The following is a 16275-nucleotide window of genomic DNA, read 5'->3' on the forward strand; positions in this document are numbered from 1 at the left end:
CTCAATTCTATGGGCTTCTACCTTAGTTAACAGTCTTTTATGTGGGACTTTATCAAATGCCTTCTGGAAGCCCATATAAACAGCATCTACCAGTCATGAACCCATGCTGGCTCTCTTTGATTAACTGGAAATTTGAGGTGTTCAGTTATCCTATCCTTTAGAGAATCCAATAATTTCCCCACCACAGATGTTAAGCTAATTGGTCTGTAATTCCCTGGTTTACCTCTTTCACCCTTCTTAAAAAGCAGAGTGACATAAGCAATTTTCCAGTCCAGACGGACAACGCCTGAATCTAGGGAACTTGGAAAGATTATAGTTAGGGCATCTATAATGTGTTCCCCTATTCCTTTAACACTCTTGGATGATAACTGTCAAGTCCTGGGGATTTGTCACTCTAGATCCATTAACCTCCTCATTATCAATGTTTTGCTAATGATTTTATTTAGACCATGTCCCCAATCTGCTGTTAACTTCCTCGGGACTTCTGGCAAGCTATTCTCCTTTTCTGCCAATAAATACTGAGGCAAATTAATTATTCAATGTGCCTGCCACTTCCCCATAGTCATTAATAATATCCCCACTCTTAGTCTTTAGTGGACCAACAATGCTCCTGACCACCTGCTTTCCCTCTATATAACTATAAAATTTCTCTTATTGATCTTGACGTCCTTTGCAAGTTTCCTTTCATAATCCCTTCTAGTTGCTCTTATGAGCCACTTTGTGGTCTTTTGCTGGTCTTTGTATCTTTCCCATTTAGCAGGGTATGTGCTGTCTTTTGCAGTTTTGTAAGCTGTCTTTTAGTTCTATGCTGTTTCTTATCTCTTTAGATATCTATAGTTATTTTTTTCTGTGAGGTAGTGCTTTACCTTTTCAGGGGTATAAACTGGTTCTGCAATGTATCAGATGTTTCTTTAAACATTCTCCACTGTTCTTCAGTGATTTTACCCATTAGCAGATTCTCCCCATTTATTGTGGACAGTCTCTTTTTCATTTCATTCAAGTCAACCTGATCTAAGTCTGAAATTCTAGCAGCTGATTCAAGCTTTTTGCTCGAATCATTCCATTGAACTCGATCATGTTATCATTGCTGTTTAATAAATGTTCACAGACAATCATGTTACAAATTAAATCTGGCCCATTACTCATTACTAACTCCAATATTGCTTGTCTCCTTGTTGCATCCAGGACATATTACTGTCGGAAACTGTCCCAGACACGCCCCAGAAATTCACTACCTTTCTGACAGGTGCTTGCCTATCCCAATCTGCGTTAAAGTTAAAGTCCCCAGTTAATACTGCCCTACTTTGCTACATATTTGCCTAATTCCTGCATTTATACAATCTACCATTTCAGAGCTGCTATCAAGGTGTCCACAAATATTACACCTATTACAGTTTTAGATCCTTTACTGTTTCTCAGTTCCACCCATAAGGTTGCCACTGGATGCTTTCCCCTCATTATACCCTCCTTCACCATTGAAATGATTTTGTTTCTAATCAGTAAGACTACTTCACCCCCTCTGCCATTATCCGTATCCGTCCTGTGAATCTTTAACCTGGTATCCTGCAGCCATGTCTCAGTAATGGCTACTATATCATAATCTCCAATTTTGAGTTGGTACTTGCAGCTCATTTCATTTATTCCTTACACTCCATGCATTTGTACACAGAACTATTATTTGGGCCATACATTCTAACCTGTCCCTCAGCACCGATGCTTTATTCACCGGTTTATTATTTCTCTCTTCTAGTTTAATTAACATACTTGTAATAGCTTTGTCATTATCTGCCGTATCTGAAGTAGGATTCCTGGCTGTCCTTCTTTACTCTCTGTCCCGTTACTTGGTTTTTGAAACCGGCCTTCCCCCCCTTCCATTTACTAGTTTAAAGTCCTTGTGATCACCCTATTTAACCTTGCTGCTGGGACACTAATCCCAGATTGGTTCAGGTGAAGCCCATCCCAGTTCCTTCCTGTCCCACTGATGCCAGTGCCCCACAAAATATTACCCCCCTTTCCTGAACCACGCCTTCAGCCACGTGTTTACTTCCCTCTTTTTTTTATGGCTATGTCAATTTACACATGGCTCAGATAATAATCCAGAGATCATAAAGCTTGAGGTCCTGTTCTTTCAGTTTGTTCCTAATGTTCCCCAAACGGGACTTCTTGCCTGCTTTGTTGGACCCAACGTGGACCACAACTGGATCCTCCCCCTCCAGGTACCATGGTAGGATTTGAGCTCATGCTGCCACATCATTAGCCTAAGCCTCTGGATTACTTGTCCACTAAAAACACCATGAAGCCACTATCCAAATGCTGAGCTATCCAGCAATATTCATGTACAATAAAATTTTTTTAAAAAAGTTTTGTGGGAGGATACTTCCAGAGACGGTACCGTAGCGACCTTTGTAGATTGAATCAAAGCACAAATTATTCATCTACTAATCTTGCAATAAGGATCAACAAAAAAGTTAAGTCTTAGTTATCAGACTTAACAAAACTTTTAACATTGTACCAGTCATGATTACTTTTGAACAATCTTTCTGGCCCTGAAACGTGAATCGTACAAGTGTGAAGTCTCATTCCATCAGAACAGCATCGAACAAATATAGATTTTAAAAAGTTTTCTTTGTTTGAAAGTTTAATTTTTCACATCGGAGATTCATCTTAACTCTCATGTATATTTCCCAGTCTTCTACTTTCTGTACAAGGATGCAAATGTGATGTAGACCCTCGCTTTCCTATTTCAAACATCTCGCTCTGTGAGAGTTCTTGTCCTGTCCTGTCCTGGACATCACAAACCCTCGGTAGGAAGTGCCAAATTCAAAATGATGCCCTAATAGGGGAAGCCTGCAACCTACAGCCTGCTAAATCTCTGTGAGTAGATTTTTTCAACGTCACTGAAGGAAACATCTTCACCATTTGGGCCAATACATTTGAGGATAATAAGTTTTTTAATCATTCTGCAGTTGAAGAAATATTTATCATCTTATACTAGCATCACACAATAGTGTTTCTGAAAACACAAAATTTTTAAAATGTCAGCAACTATGCACAAATGGAAGTCGAAGAAAGAAGGTTTAAACAGTGGCACAGTTGGATCACTTTGCATTTTGTAATCAGGCAAACTGTGAAGAGTGAAGGATATGTCCTTTTCTACCTATCGCTCAGTCCTTGCTCACTTGTTGACATTCTTCAACTGAAGAACGTGCAAGTGGATGACTCAAGACCTTTATCAAAAGTTCTATATAATTAGCTTGGGATTTTAGCCAAGTATTAAGAAAGGCATCACCCAAGCAGCATGTGAAATATCTGCTTTGAATCTTTTATTTTCCTTTCTTCATCTTTATTTTCTTGGGTGGGATTTTTCACGTGGCAGTGTTTCTCAACCTGGCACGTAAACAGTCAAGGGACTCACCCCTGCTTCTGATGCCTGTCCTGTGGCCAGGTGATGGTCTTTGGAGCATTGAGTGGCTGGATCCAGGCAGGATTTCTGCCCCATGTTGGGAGAGAGCCCATTGGTCACCTGCTGGGACTTCATCTGGCCCCAGTGAAGTGAAGGTAGAGCTGGATAGAAGGTATTTTGGGGGTAGGGCAGGGGGGGAATCTCTTGGCAGCAAAGATCCAAGGGGTTGGAAGTGGGGTCGGAGTTATTTTTTGCCTCATTTCTGCTCTTTGCCCTGACCTCAACTCATTTCTCCTCTTCACCCCACTGTGCCTCAGTTCTCCTCTATGCCTCCATCTCATCTCTGATTTGTACCATTTACACTTCATGCATTTACCTGCATTAACGTTTGTGTTCCACTTCGCAAATTATCCGCAGCCACACTTGTATAAAAGGATTTGATCTTCCTCTTAGACAACCACTTGATGTGTCCACTAGAGCATATCTCAGATGCCCTTTCCTTCTGAGGACCCTTGGGTTAAACACAGGACATAATTAGATATGAAACTTATTGCTCCTCAGTGCATTTAACTGTTAATAGTTTCAATGATTCAGTTGACTGAATTATTAAATTTGGTTGCTAAGTGAGTATCAGATCCCCAAAGTTACACAAAACATACTAAACCAGGCAGTTTGTGATAGAAAAGCAAAAAAGAGTCCCCCTTGTTCAATTCCAGAGGGGGTGGTGGCGGTGCGGGGGGAGGGGCAGTGCCAGAGAGCAATTCCTCCATCTTGCTGTCAGCCTAAACCCTGACAGAAAAATCAAACACAACCTGCCCCAACAACTGACTGCTCACTGTCTCCCCTGCTGACCATCCATCCCAGCAAAACTCTAATCTCCAATCATTTGGTAAACAGCAACAGCAGAGCTCTCGAGGTGAATGTAAATGAACAAAAAGTCCAGCTGCATTGGTCTCATTATCAGTATAGCATTCTGGTTTTATTTTTTAAGTTGTTAAAGGTGTAGGTTTTAGGAACTGTGCTCCCAAATTGGACAATTCTGTGCAGGGGCAGAGCAGCACAAGAATTGGCCAAAAATCCTTCTCAATGTAGAAAATCCTAAATGTGTCAGAAGATAATACAACCTGAGGTAAGGTCAGCTGTTTTTTTCCCAGTTCTGCTCAAGAATATCTTAAAAAGGAACAACTAGAGAGAGTGTGCAGCAGACTGTTTAGAAATTAGAATCATAGAATTGCTTCAGTACAGGTCATTGTCATTTGGCCCATCAATTGTGTACTGACCACGATCCCACCCAGACCCTATTCCTGTAACCCTCATTTGCCCTGCTAATGCCCCTCACATTAGGGTCAATTTAGCAAGGCCATTCAACCTAACCCACATATCTTTCGCCTGCGGAAGAAAACGGGAGTACCCAGAGGGAGCCCATGCAGACACGAGGAGAACTGCACATACAATGACCGAGGCCAGAATTGAACTCTGGTCCCTGGCGCTGTGAGGCAACGGTGCTAATCACTGTGCCACCATGTCACCCTCTATGTATGGATTACATATGGGCTCTTAGTAAAATCTCCCCAGTAGTTTTTCTTCCCCACAAGGAAAGGTCACGGCTGCATATTATTCGAGAAAATGAAGTTTAAACTCCAAAGTTTCCATCATACTCACAATTAGCACATTACCGCACACCATCAAACTGTGTTTTTTGGTGACAGTTCCCACAAAATCGACCAGCACTGGACGGACGTTAGGCGGACCAGTAAGAACCAAGCACTGAGGCCTGAAAAACAAAGTATATAAAAGCTTTACATTATGGAAAAGTATCATAGCTTTACAGGGACACTCTGAAAATGGAGGAGGCCAGAAATTAACACAGCATGTACTCATTCTGTAAGTAGCAGAGTACAAATACTCCAAAATAAATAGACATGAACTTGTCAATAAATACACAACTTACAATTCTATCATACTCAGCAGAAGTATGTGAGATATTCAGATATGACAGAGATTCAACAGCTTTGAACAGAACGAGGTAGTTAAAATATACTTTCTAATGATTATATACAGTAGGTCAAGCAGACACCTTGCTTGAACTCTTGGCTGTCGGTCAAACAACCATTTTGCCCCCACTACAATAATTTTTTTAAAAAAAACAAACAAATGAAGCAAACACCTTTTAATGACCCTGTGATTGTTCTTGAAGGTAATTTTGAGCAGTGTCTGAGAGATTAATCTTTAATTCATGCTCACTCCAGGCTCATGCTGGAGATTGGCAATCCTAATATCTGCCAATTACCCCAATGATTTTCACTTTCTACATGAATGCTGCCAGTGGGATGTGTGAGAATGCTTCTGTCTGTGTTTAGAGTAACAGAAATTAATAGATACCAACACCTGAATCAGTGGGAAGGGAGGTTGGAAGCTGAGACAGCCTTCTAAGTTTGGTGGCCAATTCCTGCTTAACTGAGTTTTAACAGTCAAACTGGCAGAGGCAGTAGTCTCCATGCAGCATTAATCCAATTTTGTTGTATAAAAATCAATTGGCTACTCTTTTGTTTAATTTAATGCAGAATCATTCTTCTGCCTGTTGTGAAATGGTTTGTGATTCATGGATGAGGGAAATAAGTGATGCCCTGTGGCTACAAATTGCGCTGTTATTTGTGCATTACCTGTAATTTTTAATGTGATCATCCACTTCATTCAGCCTCACACAATAGGACAAGGCCATGTTATAGGAACCAGCTTGAACTGATGATCCCCAATTTACAGCTGGAAGGGGAAAAGTGAGATGTACACAGTCATTACTTATCAAACTATTTGTTCTGCAATCCCATTATGGGCTGGATTTTTTTTGGGGTTTAAATGCAAAAAAATTATAACTCTAACAATTGAAGCTATTGCAGATAAAACTTGAATGGGGCTATATGTCTTCAGTGAATGAAACACTAATATAAATACAGAAATAGAATTCACCACTGGCTCGGCAACCAAGGCCGTCATTCAGGGAGAAAGAAATAAACAAGGCTTGTACTTATATCATGCTTTATTACATGTCTCAAAGATTTCTCACAATGCTTGACATGCAGGGCTTTGAAATGAGCTGTTGTTATGCAGCCAACCCACAGAATCATTACAGTGCAGGAGGCTGCCATTCAGCCCATGGAATCTGCACCGACTCTCTGAAAGAGCACTTTATCTAGGCCCACTCCCCTGCCCCATGCCTGTAACCCAATGCATTGATCATGGCCAATCCACCTAACCCACATATCTTTGCACTGTGGGAGGAAACCAGAGGACACAGAGGAAATTCATGCAGAAATGGGGAGAATGTGCAAACTCCACACAGTCACCCAAGGCCAGAATTAAACCCAGGTCCCTGGCACTGTGAGCCAGCAGTGCTAACCATTGTGCCATCATGTCACCCATGGCAACTAATTGGTGCACTTTCACACGCTCTGAGCCATAATAATTGAGAACATTGTCGGTTCGTTCTTAGCATGTGCTATGTAAACTGACCTCATTCATGGCAATACTTGAGGCTATAACTGACCATGGTATCCCTGAAACAAGAGGTGGTGGTTCTTGCTTCTGAGTGCTAGTTAGTGATCTAAGCTGAAATGTGCACGTTGATGACAGAATCATATTTGACTCTTATCTGTCACATTTGAATAACCTGATCACCCTTACTATCTAGGTTCATACTTTAATAGTGACCACTTAGATATGGTAACAGGGTTATTACTGGTGACTGTGAGATTCCTGTACACGTTAAAACTTCCAGAAAGAAGCCATTTATTTACGCATGTCCCTGTAAGCACTAAGAGTACTATCAGTATAATAACTGATAAGCTGAAAGTCGCTGCAGAGATGTACCCAAATAGGTGAACACCTGATCACTTACCAGGCTTTTTGTATAATGTATAAGCCAGAAGGAAGCCAACAATTCCAATAGTGATGAGAGCTGCCCACCACATCAACAAGAACATGATAACCACCGAAATGACAGCACAAAACAGGGAGGCCCACTTGCTGTAACATGTGAATGAGGGTCTCCAACCTTTTGGAAACATAAAGCAAAATCTATAGTTTAAAAATGGTGCAAGTCACTTATACTCAATGAAGCACTGGGCTAGGCTGGGTTGTTTTCCTTTGAGCAGAGAAGGTTGAGGGGTGACCTCGTATAGGAGTACAAAATTATGAGGGATTATAGATTGGGTAGACAGGAAGGAATGCTTCTCTTTAGTTGTGAGGCGGGGGGAGGGGGGGGGGGCGTCAATAACCAGGGGCATAGACTTAAGTTAAGGGGCAGGAAATTTAGAGGGGATTTAAGGAAAAACGTTTTCATCCAGAGGATGGTGGGAAGCTGGAACTCACTGCCTGAAAGAGTGGTAGAGGTGGGGACCCTCACAACATTTACAAAGCATTTGGAAGGGCACTTGAAATACTGCAGTATATAAGGCTATGGACCAAGTGCTGGAAAATGGAGTTAGAGTTGATAAGTGCTTGATGGCCAATATTGACACATTGCGCGAAGGGCTGTAAAACTCTATGACTGTAATGCATATATGGCTAACCTGTATGGCCAGATATTTACTGACCATACACAATGTTGTTTCTCCTCTAACTGGGGAGATGGTGGCTTAATGGTAATGTTAGTTTAGTGGTAATGCCATAGGGTAGTAATTCCGAGAGCCAGGCAGATAGTCTCTTGATTAGCTTCTGAAATGGCCTAGCAAGCCACCCAGTTCAAGGGAAACTAGGGATGGGCAACAAATGCTGGCCTGGTCAGCAGTGCCCACATCCATGAAAGAATAAATAAACTGAACAGTACAGGAACATTTCCAACATACTTTTTTTTTCATTCTTTCATGGGATGTGAGCATCGCTAGCAAGGCCCATTCCTAATTAGCTTTGAATTGAAGGTCATGCTCGAAGGCAATTAAGAGTCAACCACATTGATGTGGGTCTGGAGTCACGCAGGTAAGGAAGGCAGATTTCCTTCCCTAAAGGGCATCAGGGAACCAGATAGATTTTACTGGCAATCGATGATAGTTTCATGGTCACCATTACTGAAACCACCTTTCAATTTCAGTTTTCATTAATCGGGTTTAAATCCCGACTGTGGTGGGATTTGAATCCATGTCTCCAGAACATTAGCCCAGGCCTCCAAACTACATTACCCCCACCCCACCATCTCTCACTGATTTATAGTAGCTAGGACATGATTAATAAAATTCTGAAAGGTGATATTCTCCTACAACAATATGCACATAGTGCAGTAAAACACTACTGGGAATGTACATAGATTACATGCAGAGAGAATTATTGATAAAAATATAATTTTCAGAGGACAGAGGGAAAAGTTCACCCTCAGGATCAATTATAAATAATCCACTGACAGAAAATTCATATAGTTGGATGAATACAGTGCTTCTGGAGATCTCTCTTGCCATTTGAATGGATATTTTTGTGATATGTTAGTTTTTTTAAAAATAGCTTTCATTTCTTCCCGCAAATGTTTTTACAATACGCACTGAAAGCTTACATTTTCCCTTCAGAACCCAGAAAAATTATGGTTTTTGAACCATAAATGTTTTTTTGGTTAGGTCACACAGTGAATGAGCAACCTCAGGAAGGAAAAGGAAAGCTGCGATGCTCATTGTGCCTGAGAAGCAGAATGGTAAATAAGAAACCACAAACTGGTGAAGAAGGGAAAGGATCATATAATCGTGCAGGTTTTATCATTTCTAACATTTATTTGCTCTTGATACCCATTTTGATGTCAGGAACAATAACCAAATGTACAACAAAAATTTCTTGAGAAATAAAGGAAATGAAAACCTGCCTGGAGAGTTGGTCACTGAAGCATGGAAGCAGCTAAAATTGATGAGAGCGTACGAGCACAGGAAGAAGTTGGAGATGATGGGAGCAATCAGATTCAGTTCCGCTGCATGTAAGAGAACACAACATTGGTTACATGTGCTTTAGGACTTGTTGATACAGGACTTTTAGAATCCATTGCCTGTTGTATAAAGCATAATATAATTTCCTCGAATCACAGTTGTATTGTTCTTGTGTCACGATTTTTGATCGTAACTGTGGTGTGTCTATTCTGGGAACTTCTCTCTCCAAATTATTGTCATGTCAGACATTTCCATAGCAACAGTCTCTCTGTAGAATTTTTATAGTGCTGGAGACATTTGCAGCAAGAATCAACTTTAAAAAAGGATGTAATATGTAAGCTTCAGCTATTATATACAGTAATCGATCTTCTAGAATGTTTGCTTTGTTAAAATTGATTGATTTCCAGAACAGCTTAAAATACATAGGGGGGTATGGTGGCTAGCACTGCTGCCTCATCACTAGGGACTCGAGTCCAATTCCGGACGGGTCACTGTCTATGTGGAGTTTACACATTCTCCTCATGTCTGCGTGGGTTTCCTCCTTCACACCAAAGATGTGTGGGTTAGGTGGATTGGCCATGATAAATTGCCCCTTAATGTCGGGGGGTTAGCAAGGTAAATACATGAGGTTACGGGAATAGGGCCTGGGTGGGATTATTGTTGGTGCAGGCTCAACAGCTGAATGGCTTCCTTCTGTACTGTAGGGATTCTAGGAACTTCTATGAAAGTGCACTCCAACTACTACTTCATATCTGAGTAAAGAGTACACAATTTTTTTTATACAGTATGTTATTAGATATTTTTGTTCAAAGTTAATATTTTGGAATTCCATTTTTACATTTCACTTTTGAATTGAACAAATCTCGCCACACCTTGCCTATGTTGCCCGATGCAGGTATAACTTAGACTCACCACTCTAACGTCAGGAAAGGCAATATGAGTTACTTACCCATGAGAATGAAACAAACAGCAATGGCATAGGTGAGAAGGTAACTGTAAATAGGCTCACTGTTCTTCCCATAGCCCTTTCCAAAAAAACTAATACCAGGATAAAGATTGTCCTTGCACAGGCACTGTCATGAGACAAAAGTGAAAAATATTGGTTTACTTGAATCACCAACTTTCACGCAACGAATAGCTGGGAATATTTGTACTGTTGATGGATATTTTAGCACAAAAACCTTCGCTCCATCACAAAAACAGGAAATGCTGGAAAATCTCAGATCTGAAAGCATCTGTGAAGTAAGACTAGAGCTAATGTTTCAAGTCTAGATTACCCTTCGTCAGAGCTACAACAGTACGTCATAGCTTTTCTCTGATTTCTGTCCACAGTGGTTTTCGTTTCAGGTGGGTTAATGTAGTACCCACCTACTAATTTCCCACAGGGTTTTAGGACAAACCAGATCAAACTATTAACCCTCCCAATTACAGAAAGTTTAGACATTGTCATTGTCTAAATTACACTAAAACGCATTCATATTAAACCAGTGAGCAATGTTTCACATTATCTCCACAGGATCATATTCGGAGAGGAGATAGTTACTTATAGAAAGTGTTTGTGACAAAACTAACTTTCATCAATGACTTCCACAATTCTAATTGAACAACAGTGCTCAGGTATACCACATTAAAATTAACAATAGCAATTGAGTAGTTTAAAAAATACGTTATACCTGGAAGACTTTGGGTGCAGACACAAGGCAGGCAAGAGCTGAGGAAAGGGTAGCTCCAAAGATCCCAGCTGTAATCAGAGGGGCAAATCCAGAAACTAGACTCATGGTCTTTAAAAAAAGAGGGGAAAATGTTATTGTTATTTCATCAAATACTGGAATTACATTACTGTCGTGCAAATTGGAAAATAACCATGGTGCATTGCTGTCTGACAGTATAGAATTGCAAGTGTGCTTGCTTTAAGTCTGAGAAACTGACCACAATACAACACCCACTGCAGCTGTGAAATTGTAGATGCGGTCCAGATTTGACGGCAAAATTGTCTGCTAATAGTTTCTCGACTGTAAGATACAGGCAACTGTATGATAGGGGGTGGCACTGTGGTTAGCACAGATGCCTCACAGCACCAGGGACACGGATTCAATTCTGGCCTTGGGTCACTGTCTGTGTGGAGTTTGCACATTCTCCCAGTGTCTGAGTGGGTTTCCTCCGAGTACTCCGATCACCTCCCACACTCCTAAGATGTAGGAGGCGACAGCCTAGTAGTACTATCAATAGAGTTAATATTAATTTCTATTAATCCAGAAACTCAGTTAACGTTCTGGGAATACAAGTTTGAATCCTGCCACAGCAGATGGTGGAATTTGAATTCGATGAAAAATATCTGGAATTAAGAATTTACTGATGATCACAAAACCATTGTCGATTGTCGGAAAAACCTATCTAGTTCATTAAGTTCTTTTAGGGAATGAAATTTGCCATCCTTACCTGGTTGGTCTACATGTGACTCATAGCAATGTGGTTGACTCTCAACTGCCCTCCAAGGGCGAGAAGGGATGGGATGTGCAGGGTACAACTTCTAAAGTAGCAGACACTACAAAACTTGGAAATACTATAAACTGTGAGCAGGATATTGGAAGATTTCAAGTGGACATAGACAGACCAGTGAAATAGGAGGACATGTGTGGCAGATGAAATTTAAGAAAGAAGTCTCACAATACCAGGTTAAAGTCCAACCAGTATATTTGATAGTAAACCCACAAACTTTTGGAAACACTGTTCCTTTGTCAGGTGTGTGGAAGGTTCTGATGAGAGAATGGCATATAAAGGCACATGCAGTTTACAGAATACTGATTAGAATGCAAGTCTTTATAGCTAACCTGCTATTCAAGTCTTAAAGATGCAGACAATGTGAGTGGAGATAGCATTAGGCATAGGTTAAAGAGATGTGTATTGTCTCCAGATAGGACAGTAGGTGAGATTTTGCAAGCCCAGGCAAGTCATGGGGGTTACAGATAGTGGGACATGAACCCAAGATCCTGGTTGAGGCCATTCTCATGTGTGTGGAACTTGGCTATCCGTCTCTGCTCAGCGACTCTGTGCTGTCATGTGTTGTGAAGGCTGCCTTGAAGAACGCTTACCCAAAGGTCAGAGGCCGAATGCCCGTAACTGCTGAAGTGTTCGCCAACAGGAAGGAAACAGTCTTGCCTGGTGATTGTCAAGCAATGTTCATTCATCCGTTCTCGTAGCGTCTGCATGGTCTCCCTAACGTACCATGCTTTGGGACATCCTTTCCTGCAGCGTATTAGGTAGACAACGTTGGCCGAGTTGCAAGAATATGTGCCGTGTACCTGGTGGATGGTGTTCTCACCTGAGATGGTGTCATCCATGTCGATGATCCGACACATCTTGCAGAGGTTGCTGTGGCAGGGTTATGTGGTATTGTGGTCACTGTTCTCCTGAAGGCTGGGTAGTTTGCTGCGAACAATGGTCTGTTTGAGGTTGTGCGGTTGTTTGAAGGCAAGAAGTGGGGATGTGGGGATGGCCCTGGCGAGATGTTTGTCTTCATCACTGATATGTTGAAGACTCCGGAGAAGATGTTGTAGCTTCTCTGCTCCGGGGAAGTACTGGACGATGAAGGGTACTCTGTCCACCGTGTCCCATGTTTGTCTTCTGAGGAGGTCGGTGTGGTCTTTCGCTGTGGCGCGTCGGAACTGTCGATCGATGAGTTGAACGCCATATCCTGTTCTTGTGAGGGCATCTTTCAGCGTCTGGAGGTGTCTGTCGCGATCCTCCTCATCTGAGCAGATCCTGTGTATACGGAGGGCTTGTCCATAGGGGATGGCTTCTTTAACATGTTTAGGGTGGAAGCTGGAGAAGTGGAACATCGTGAGGTTATCTGTGGGCTTGCAGTACAGTGAGAGGCTGGAGGTGACCGTCCTTGATGGAGCTGCGTGTCCAAGAATGCCACCAATTCCAGAGAATAGTCCATGGTGAGTCTGATGGTGGGATGGAACTTGTTGACGTCATCATATAATTGTTTCAGTGATTGTTCACCATGAATCCAAAGGAAGAAAACGTCATTGATGTATCTATTGTATAGTATGGGTCCTGTGCGGTGAAGAAATCTTGTTCGAGCCTGTGCATGTAGATGCTGGCATATTGAGGCATATTGTCCCTATGACTGTTCCGTGTGTCTGGATGAAGAACTGGTTGTTGGAGGTGAAGACATTGTGGTCCAGGATGAAGCGGATGAGTTGGATAATTGCATCTGGAAACTGGCATTTGTCGGCATTGAGTACTGAGGCAGTTGCAGTTGCAGCAATGCCACTGTCAGGGGGGATGTTGGTGTAGAGCGCCGAGACATCCATTGTGACGAGGAGTGTCCCTGGTTCATTTGCTCCACGTGCGTGTGCATAAATAAAATTTAATACCGAGGAAGGTGAAATGATAGATTTTGGAAGGAAGGAAGGAAGAATGAAGAGATACAAAATAAAACATTGGAGACAGCGCAGAAAAGATTCACAAGAATTGTTCAGGGATGAGGAACTTCAGTTACAGGGATAGATTGGAGAGGATGGGTTGGTCTCTTTAAAGGAGAGAAGGTTGCAGAGAAGATTAAAAGAAGAGTTGATAAAGGTGTCCAAAATCATGAAAAGTTTGAACAGAGTAGGGAGAACCTCCTCCCATTGGTGGAAGAGTCAAAAGCCAAAAAGAACAGATTTAAAGTGATTGGCAAAAGAACCAAAGACAACAAGAGGAAAACCTTCTTCTTCATGCAAGTGTTTATGATCTGGAATGCAATAACTGATGGGGTGTTGGAGGCAGATTAAATTGCGGCTTACAAAAGGGAATTAAATAGGCACCTGTGGCTTTGAGGAAAGGGCAGGGGATTGGGACTTCCAAAGCTGGCATTGACTTAATGGACTGTATGACATCCTTATATATACTTCTGTTTGCATATCATTGCACCCACACCCTTTTGGGAATAGTTTGGGGGGCGGTGGGGAGCAGTAGAAGATTTCCCAGGCTGATCATCAGCATGTTGAACTGTGTTGAACGCTGTTTCCATGACCAACAGGTCCTGGCAATGGACTTGAACCCAAGGCTTCCAGTCTAGTGGTAGGGATGCTATCACTATGCCACAAGGCTTCCTTCTTAGGTACGGTAACCATTCCATGATTAACTGAACTACAGAAATGGAAACCTGATAATGTTTAGAGCACAGAATTTCAACAGGACAAACTATTTCCCTCTCACTGCCACATATAGAATTCTAAAATCCCAGTATACTTCCCAGACATTTCATCAGTTCAGAGATCCAATGCATCAATCTTTATTCCCCTTCACAGCTACTGTATATAATTCCAACATGTTAAAATCATTGGAACTTGTGCAAAGGCAATGTACCACACCAACGCCCATTTACTCCTGTTGCAGAGAACTTGAACTGATCCCTTTGCATTCTTAATTCCCCATTCTAGAGCTTTTAAAACAAAAATATAATTTTTAAAAATTGTTGATCCATGTATGAACATACAATCATTGCCATGCTGTTTTTACCTGATAGTAGTTAATAAGTCCATATTTACAAGTGCCAGCCTGTGTGCACGCAGTGAAGTTCCATCCATAACCACAAGCAAGTCCCTCACAATCCATTGATCCAATTGGAATGCTATCATTCACACTTCCAGATGCATCCCGTATCACACAGGATCCTAAAATGGAGAGTGGAAGGAGCTACATTAAAACTTCATTTAATGAGGAGTTTCTAAGAGGTGCCATACCCTGGCCAAAGATCTAGTTTTTAAGCATGGTGCAGGAGAAGCAGTTATCTCTTATGTTGGAGCGGCAGAGCTCCCCCAGGAAGTATTTTTAGTGCTTTAGACAGTATAAGCAAATGCCAAGTACACTTTCATGCAGGACCAAGATTATAGGACAGGTTCAGAAAGTGTCAGCTCTGTGCACAGGTTTGAAAGGTCTGTCATCTAAACAGTTATACACTACCGTCACAATCTGTCATCTATACACAGTTATAAACAATGTTTCATCCTTCTCTTCACCAAAGATGGGGTTCTGGAGGATACAAACAATTTAACTGGATGAAGATTTTTGTATTGCTGCCAATGTCACATTTCTATGTCACTGATCATTTGTACAAATACCAGGCATATGTTTGTGCTGTTTTACAGATCCACACCTGCATTTAGTTAAAAAAAACTCACAGCAAAGAACAGGCACAAATATAATCATCCTGAAACAAAACAATCCACTAAAAAATTGGCATGAGGTTGCCTGATGTGTAACCACTCCATAACAGCGTTTACAAACATAATGGCCAGAATCTTCCATTGGAGGTCGGAACCCTTATTCAGACAAAGAAATAATATCTGACAAAGAAATAAAACACACACTTACCATTTGCTGATTTTTCAGAGCAATCTTCCAACGGAGGACCCTAAAGAACTCAAATCAATGCAGGAAGCCTCGGAAGGAGCAGTGAGAGAATCTGCTCGGCAACCTTACTCCCTTTTTAACGTACTAGCTGCCTTATTCTGTAAGTAAAGGATTTAAATTTCCCAAAGCTTCTCTGAAAAATTATTGAGAGAATTAAGTGGCTAAGGGGGTAGGAATAGGACTGGAAAGTTGGGTGGACAAGGTAAGTGGGTAAGGAGCTAAAGTGGCAAGGGGCTGAGTGGGTCGAGGGGTAGCCTGTTGGATTTGGAAGAGTGATCAGGTCAGGGTCTAGTCAGATCAGATCTGGTGGGGAGAGGTTGGGGTGAAGTTGATGGTGCTGGTGTGGCGGGGGGGTGGTTAGAGAGAGGGGGTGGTTTTGTTGGGTGGTGAGTGAGAATGATTGGGCATCCCAGTTGCACTGTTACTCAGGAGTTAGACTCCTTGTTTCTGTCTAACATTTCTGAAGTAATTATCCAGATAAGTAAATCAGAACTGTTCAAAGTCTCCGACTCTGATTCAGAGTTGATGGCTTTTTTTTAGAAGATCCCACGGAACAGAGATATTGCC

At 41.6% G+C, this 16275-nt stretch overlaps 1 protein-coding gene across 1 annotated transcript in view; it reads right to left on the minus strand.

Moving 5' to 3' along the window:
* The window catches only part of slc12a3 (solute carrier family 12 member 3), a 55125-nt gene that overhangs the window by 18115 nt on the left and 20735 nt on the right, over positions 1–16275 (minus strand). The window contains exons 10-17 of the mRNA XM_080187118.1: positions 14815–14969; positions 10974–11081; positions 10250–10373; positions 9243–9344; positions 7299–7454; positions 6067–6166; positions 5066–5177; positions 3780–3914 (exon numbers count right to left, since the gene is read on the minus strand). Coding sequence (XP_080043244.1) covers positions 3780–3914; positions 5066–5177; positions 6067–6166; positions 7299–7454; positions 9243–9344; positions 10250–10373; positions 10974–11081; positions 14815–14969 — 992 coding nt within the window. The remainder of the gene's footprint in view (positions 1–3779; positions 3915–5065; positions 5178–6066; positions 6167–7298; positions 7455–9242; positions 9345–10249; positions 10374–10973; positions 11082–14814; positions 14970–16275) is intronic.

The sequence above is a fragment of the Carcharhinus amblyrhynchos genome, chromosome 4, assembly GCF_965287045.1.
Source record: "Carcharhinus amblyrhynchos chromosome 4, sCarAmb.v2.hapA, whole genome shotgun sequence".
In the NCBI taxonomy this organism is placed as follows: Eukaryota; Metazoa; Chordata; class Chondrichthyes; order Carcharhiniformes; family Carcharhinidae; genus Carcharhinus; species Carcharhinus amblyrhynchos.